At 43.7% G+C, this 7,500-nt stretch overlaps 1 protein-coding gene across 1 annotated transcript in view; it reads left to right on the top strand.

Moving 5' to 3' along the window:
* Positions 1 to 6,184: 6,184 nt before the first annotated feature.
* Positions 6,185 to 7,500, top strand: part of ift57 (intraflagellar transport 57 homolog (Chlamydomonas)) — a 14,540-nt gene continuing 13,224 nt past the window's right edge. The window contains exons 1-3 of the mRNA XM_062515650.1: positions 6,185 to 6,357; positions 6,563 to 6,721; positions 7,305 to 7,479. Of these exons, the coding sequence (XP_062371634.1) occupies positions 6,567 to 6,721; positions 7,305 to 7,479 (330 nt within the window). The 5' untranslated portion in view covers positions 6,185 to 6,357; positions 6,563 to 6,566. The remainder of the gene's footprint in view (positions 6,358 to 6,562; positions 6,722 to 7,304; positions 7,480 to 7,500) is intronic.

Genomic DNA, 7,500 nt, shown 5'->3' with positions numbered 1-7,500 from the left:
TAAAGGACACCAAAATCAAGGTGCTGGAATAGCCTACACAGAGACCAGACCTCAACCCCATTGAGAATCGGTGGCACATGCTTACAGCAAGAGTCCATACAAGAAAACCATGCAGTTTGGACGAGCTGGAGCTAAAGAGTGCATAAGAGATATATGACAAGTAAAAGACTATTCAAAGAAGTTGTTGTCAGTTGAAGCAAAGAAAGGCTACACTATTGACTATTAATGGTCTGGGGGCTAATCATTTTGTCAATTCTTGCTTTTCTTGTCACAAATCAGAGCATGAGTAAAACTTTGATCATCAAACTTTGTGGGCATACTGTGTTTGCTCTTTTGTAATCATGTAAACTAGGCACATTTTTGGAAATGGTCATTTTCACATATAAACAAAGGATTATGTCTGAATTCACAAGGGGGGCTAATCATTTTGGCCTTAACTGTATACGGTTATGTCAGGTCCATTTATATTAGTGGTGCTGTGTAAACATTATTACATACATTATTACCATTGATATGCTAATACTAACCATCATAACTTATAGTAATACTAACCCACTCACAAGTTAGCTCTGGGGTAGCAAAAATCTAAGCCATGTTAACATTATCGAAGATCACAGAGGCCACTTGAAGGCCAGCTAACTTGTTTTGGGTTATTTGGTTGAGTTTGTGTATCTTGATCAACGTAGTGTCTAACCTGTTGTAGTGCATCTGCCTGACTGGTTTGACCTTGGCTCCATTTAAGTGACCTTGGCTCCATTTAAGTTCATGGTTTACTCGCTAATGAACTCATCACCATTCATATCTCTCGTTGTGTGCAACGCCACTATTCTGCTTCTAGCTGATAAACTACTTAGTCATATTGGAGGTCTTGACGACATCTAGGCCTACACGGGTTAGTGTCAACGAAAACTTTTCTAAAAACTGAGAAGTGTGCACGATGTTATTTTTGAAAACGGAGGGAAGGAAATATTTGTTTATCAAAATACCTGTGTATGTGTGAAGGTAGCCTAACACTTTTAACTAAGTGAAGAGGAACCAACACTGTTAGGTCACTGCTGTTTAAATGCACATATGATCAACTATGTTTTTTAAATACATATGACCAACTATGTTGTTCAAATACATATGACCAACTATGCTGTTTAAATACATGTGACCAACTATGCTGTTTAAATACATATGACCAACTATGCTGTTTAAATACATATGACCAACTATGCTGTTTAAATACATATGACCAACTATGCTGTTTAAATACATATGACCAATGCTGTTGACCACAATATAATGTAACTACGTAGGAGGAAGCATCTCGATGTGTGTCTGATATACGCGTGCATGACATGCTATGCTGTTGATCACGTACAGTACATATGCACATGCATGACACAGTCAGTCTTTGATCTGATGTTTGTTCACATTAAGGACTTTATTGTCTTGTAGGAAATTCTGTAGGTTCCCTGCATTTTACACACACACACACACACACACACACACACACACACACACATGCACACACGCACATACACATACACATACACACACACACACACACACACACACACACACACACACACACACACACACACACACACACACACACACACAGTAGATATGCAGCACATTCAGTTGACATGATCAGTGTGTCTGACCTGTAGGTCCAGTGGTGCTGATCAGTCCAATGAGCAGCAGGAGAAACATCACGACCCAAAAGATTCTGAACAGCGTCGATCTGTTGATCTGTGTGTGATGGAGCCAGACGCCTCGTCTGTGTGTGTGGGTGCGTGCATGAGTGTGTGCGTGTCTGTGTGCGCGTGTGCATGTGCATACATGTGTGTGTGGGTGTCTGTGCGTGTCTGTGTGCGTGTCTGTGTGAGTGTGTGTGTGTGGACTTGTGGTGAGGAGCTCAGCCGTGTAAAACTCAGTGGCAGGATGTGGCTTCAGCAGGGTTCACGATGCCCTTCTCCTACAGGAAGCCTCTGTGTGTCCACGTCTCTAACTGGCCTTACGAAACGTTCCTGCAATGTAGTTACGAAACGTTCCTGCAATGTACTGCTGTCTTGAGGACTGATGACCCCTCCGCACCAATGACACGCTTGAGCCCTGATATGAACTGTAGCCTATATGAACTTGACTCCTGATATGAACTGTATATGAACTTGACTCCTGATATGAACTGTATTACATGGTTACTGTTATGTCGGTTGTGGCAGAGGAAGAAGGCGACACCAGGCTTAACGTTCAGGAACATTTACTGAAGATACGTGCATCATTACAGTCATGAACAACACATCAGCCTAGCTTGTCCAGACGTGTCACGTGCATAAGCTACAACACTAAGCAACTGGACTTCCTCACTAAGGTGGCCGGCATATCAAAACTAGAATAGTGCAATTCCTAATTAACGGTGGCCAGCAGATCAGAACGACCTCAATACACAACAGCAGATCAGAACGACCTCAATACACAACAGCAGATCAGAACGACCTCAACACACAACAGCAGATCAGAACGACCTCAATACACAACAGCAGATCAGAACGACCTCAATACACAACAGCAGATCAGAACGACCTCAATACACAACAGCTACCAGTGCTGAAGTGGAGGCTAAACACAAGCAAACACAGTTTCTCCACCTCTGTTTCTCCACCTCTGTTTCTCCAGCTCTGTTTCTCCACCTCTGTTTCTCCACCTCTGTTTATCCAGCTCTGTTTCTCCACCTCTGTTTCTCCACCTCTGTTTATCGACCCCGTTGTCATTGCGGCTCTTCTGTGGGGTCGGGCAAAAGCGTTGTCATTCACAGCAACAATCAGACAGCCTAGCTGTTTGAAATAAATGCTTGAAACAATATGATATGGCTGAACAATATGTGACGTTCCACGGCAAAACCAGTCGCTTGTCGCAACAGGCGTTTCTGAGAAAAATGGCCATTTATGTCACTTGTGCTAAAATCGTGGATTTTTTTTTGTAAGTGTTTTGAAACAGTGGGAGGTCTACACTGTACGGCCGTGAATACATTTCGCCGAAAAACTGACCTTTTGTAGTCTAAAAACGTGAGTTTGTTGAGGTGAGAAAGTTAGAGGAAGCAGGAAGTTAGAGGCGTCTCGTTTTTTGCCGCTTTACGGTAAATGCACTCATCGACAACCACCAAGCCATCCGCGTGCTGTGTCGTTGATACAAGTAGGCTACCGTAAATCTTGTAATAGCGGCGACCTTACAAAGCGTTCGTGAGTGTTGAGCCGACGGTTAACTTCAAAGGCAGATTTCTCCGTTTTTCTATTGGCATGACAGGATGAACTCAACTCCTTTGAATGTTTATATTTCAGTAATATGACGTTCAATTCATTAGATATAGGTATCGTTTTGAAGGTTGATTATGCCCCTTCCTGAAAACGTAATAACTTTGATTTTGAAAATTTGGACATTGTGACTGATTTCGCCGTGGAAGGTCACATATGTATTGAGAACTGGAAATACATACAGTGGGGAGCACATGTATTTGATACCATGCTAAAACAGGAATATAAAATCATCATTTGACAATTGATCTTAATGCCTTAATTAAAAAAATGAGTAAAAATCAAACCGCAAGGACACCAATTTTTTTTGTGATAGAAGAATGTATCGTAAATAAATAAATGTTTTCCTTAAATGCTAAGGGAAGGAAGTATTTGACCCCCTGTGTAACCCTATGGGAATTTAACACAGGGGCAGGTAGCTATTTCATGGATCCAGGATATTACGCATCCTGATAAAGTTCCCTTGGCCTTTGGTATTAAAATAGCCCCACATCATCACATACCCTTCACCATAGCTACAGATTGGTGCTTTTTCCAGTAGGCTAGGCCTTATTAGCCTGTTTGATTTGCATTGAGCTCAATGAGCACAAAACAGGCTAATAGGCCCACAGAGGAGCTCACCGAGACGCTGTGAATGCAGGAGCTGTTAAACAAATAAAGGTGAATAAATGAGTGAAATAATAAAAAGCATTTAAGGCCATTTTTCTTTCCAGTTACAGTCTACACTTTAGATGACCATCTGTCTGCATGCTCGTCTGAATCTCATACACCATTATATGAATTCACGCTACCAACGGCTTTAATCTCACTAAGACATTCAGCCCAACCCATTCAACACCCAACACAAAACCCTGGTAGCATGCAGTCAGGCATGGACTGGCCATAGGGCATAACGGGCAATGCCCGGTGGGCCGACGCATATATTTGGGCCGAGGCTGTCATAATTTAATAATAATAAAAAAAATATTAGGCTCATTTAGGCCTACATAGCGTACGGCCGCAACGGTAGCGAATCGCGGCCCATTGGTTGACTGCCTCAATGGGCATTGGGCTAGTCCAATGAAATCTCAGGCCCCTCCCTGTCTCCCTCCCGGCCTCATCTCCCTCTTGAATGTTCGACCGGAGTTTGAGACCGTCCGTATATGAAAATGTACATAGACAAACCACAAATAAAAAGCGCAAGGGGGGCGCAGAGAAGTTGCGAGATAAAAGGCAAAAGCCTACAAGTGTGGATGCCGCAAAAATGTGCTAAAATTACAGAAATGTTTGCCACCACAAGTTCAAACAGGGCCGTCGACATAGCAGGAGTGCAGAAGCAGCCCCGAGTGCACAGGTTGTCAAAGAGGCACATGCGAGTGTGCAACAGAGTAGTTACACAGAGGAAGGAGTAGGTATTCAAATTGATTCGGAGGAGGAGGAAGAGGTGAGAGACTTGACACAGCAGGGACAGATTGAGGAGGTCGGTAAGAAGTATAGCCGAAAAGTTGGCTGAACTTTTTGGGCGCACAACGAACATTTAAAAGTTTGAAATCTGCGACTGCTGTTCCCCTTGCTTCTTTTAGATGTAACCTGTTACCTGCCTAGGCTACTATGTAGGATTCAGCACCCAGTTAAGCAAAACAAAGTTTTATAGTGTGAGCGCGTCTTTTTGTGTGGTTTGTGTGTACCCCTCTCGCATGCATTTGAATTGCGATACCCATCAAATTAACGAGTTGTGGGCTTAAGAACGCAATCAACCCTCTGAAATCTTAAGACAGTCACGATTGGTCGAAATTGTTGTCAATCTTGACGCAGTAGGCTACAACAAGCAAACTATCAAATTTCTTTGCGCAGACAAGCAGACACCACACAGACATGCAGTCAGACGCAATGAAACAGGAATGGTGATAGCCCATGGAATTAACAATGAAAATTTGTACTATTTCATTAAATAGTATCAAGGTGAATTGTTGGCTAAAACTATGCAAATGCTCAACATAGGAAATTATAGCAGGTTTTATTTAGTGAAGCATTTAATAGCATATGAGTTTTGTGCACAACTTCATGCTTGCTGGTTTAGAGGTCACTCTAGTGGGTGCGTGGTTGTGTGTGTGTGTGTGTGTGTGTGTGTGTGTGTGTGTGTGTGTGTGTGTGTGTGTGTGTGTGAGTGTGTGTGTGTGTGTGAGAGAGAGAGAGAGAGAGAGAGAGAGAGAGAGAATGATAATAATTAATGTTTTTTTGGCAAGGGTAGGCTAGCCTAACTCGCTTCCATGCAGGCTGCGGTTTACTTAAATATTTTCTACAAACAAACCAGTGTGCACATATGCTTTATCGTGTATATTATCATGGTGGGCCACTATGGCCAAAAATGCCCGGGCCGTTTTTTGGTCCCAGTCCAGCCCTGCATGCAGTATGTGTCAGTGGGCTAACATCAAATTACAACTCAATACCTAAACATACTCGAGTCGTTTGTGTACATTGAACATCGTTACAATCTATCTATTGTTTGGGAAACAGTCACAGTTACTTTGTCATGTAGTGTCTGCTTAATGCAATAATTACAACACACTCTAAAACGCATGTGAAGAAACTTATTGCCAGTGCAACGCCGTTTTCACCAATGGCGGCTTTAGAGGGCCAAGTCCTGAACCCAGCCACAGCAGAAAGTCTCATAACGTTCCAAAGACTTGTGGCTTTTAAACTGCTGCATTGTGTAGTAACTTACACCAAAAACAAGGTAACTGAGGATGTCCATGTATGTGTGTGGAGGTAAAACAGTTCACCCATTTACAAATCTGACATAACCACACTCTTGTGTTGTACTCCAATGCCGCAAGTGGCGCTGTTCAGCAGAAAGAACGTGTTCTCTGCCTGAGAGTAGAGCAGAATCAGCGATCATCTCCGTCGTCACCTAGCGACCCCAGACGTAAACTTAAAAACCGATATCTGAAGATATTTTCAGTGTTTATCTTTGCGGTTGGACTCCGTTTTCCTTTTACAAAGTACAATGTAATGCGTATAGTCTGTTACCTTTGCGTGATCTCGATACTGGCTATACTAAACAGTGTGACTGACGGTAACTTAGGCCACTTGGTGACAGTGACCAAAACAAATGTCACCCAGCATCTCTGATATCTAACGACTATTTAGCACCTTAACGTCAGAATTGGATGAAGTTAAATGACCGCTTGTTTCAGTGGTGTGAATGAGTTTGCTCTCATAGTTCTGTAACGTTAACATCAGTCTACTAATAATTTGCCACGGATCTTGCCACTCATCAGCTCCATGGCGGACGACGGGCGTCGCGGGGAGGAGGATGAGCGTGGTCCCGGAGCTGCGTACCAGATGTTCGTGGTTATGGAGGACCTGCTCGACAAGCTGAAGCTCCTGAACTACGAGGAGGAGGTCCTGGCCAAACACAACATGAAGGCTCTCTCCAGGTTAGACTGACGCTGACGCTGCCTTTCTAGATAAGTCACCTGTTGCTGTCGGCCTGTCACCTGTGCCGTATCGTGTCTCTGCGCTGTTCTGTAGCGTTATTTGCACGACGAATAATATGATGCAGTACATTGTGAAAGCGTCCACAGGAATAGTAATATTCAAACAACATACAAACATTACAATACACTGCACGTGTGTGTGTGTGTGTGTGTGTGTGTGTGTCTCATTGCGTTGCTCAGTGGTCATTCCTCTTTCTGTTACAGATGTATAGGTGTACAGCTAGTACTGCACACGACCTTCCCCTTCTCCTTACATATATAGTTTTTTGTGGTCTTTGATCGCAAAGAATTTTGGATGTAGATTGAAATTTTAGATAGAAGTTGGAGCGTATTTCCTTGTAGTTTGGGCAGCTAGTGAGGAAGCGTACTAGTGACTCTATTTCTTTTTTGTCACGGTACACACACTGCCTGCATCTGCCAGACGGTGGTTGCTGAGCCTGTATCTAGTCATTGTTGGTGTCTCGTCTCTCACCGTAGCCTCTCTGTGTGTGTGTGTGTGTGTGTGTGTGTGTGTGTGTTTCAGACACTACTTTGCTGCGAGCCCCTACACGCCGTGCAACCCCGGTGAGCAGTTCTACATGTTCACGGTGATCGCCGCCTGGCTCATCAGCGCCACCAACAGGCCCTTCGAGGCGCCGCAGGAGCACGACGACCCCAACGCCACCGTCTCCAACATCCTGTCCCACCTCCGCGCCCTGGTGTGTGTGTGTGTGGGTGTG

Source organism: Sardina pilchardus, chromosome 2 (genome assembly GCF_963854185.1).
Source record: "Sardina pilchardus chromosome 2, fSarPil1.1, whole genome shotgun sequence".
In the NCBI taxonomy this organism is placed as follows: Eukaryota; Metazoa; Chordata; class Actinopteri; order Clupeiformes; family Clupeidae; genus Sardina; species Sardina pilchardus.
Note: the sequence above shows the minus strand (reverse complement) of the source record. Positions and strands in the feature narration are given on the sequence as shown.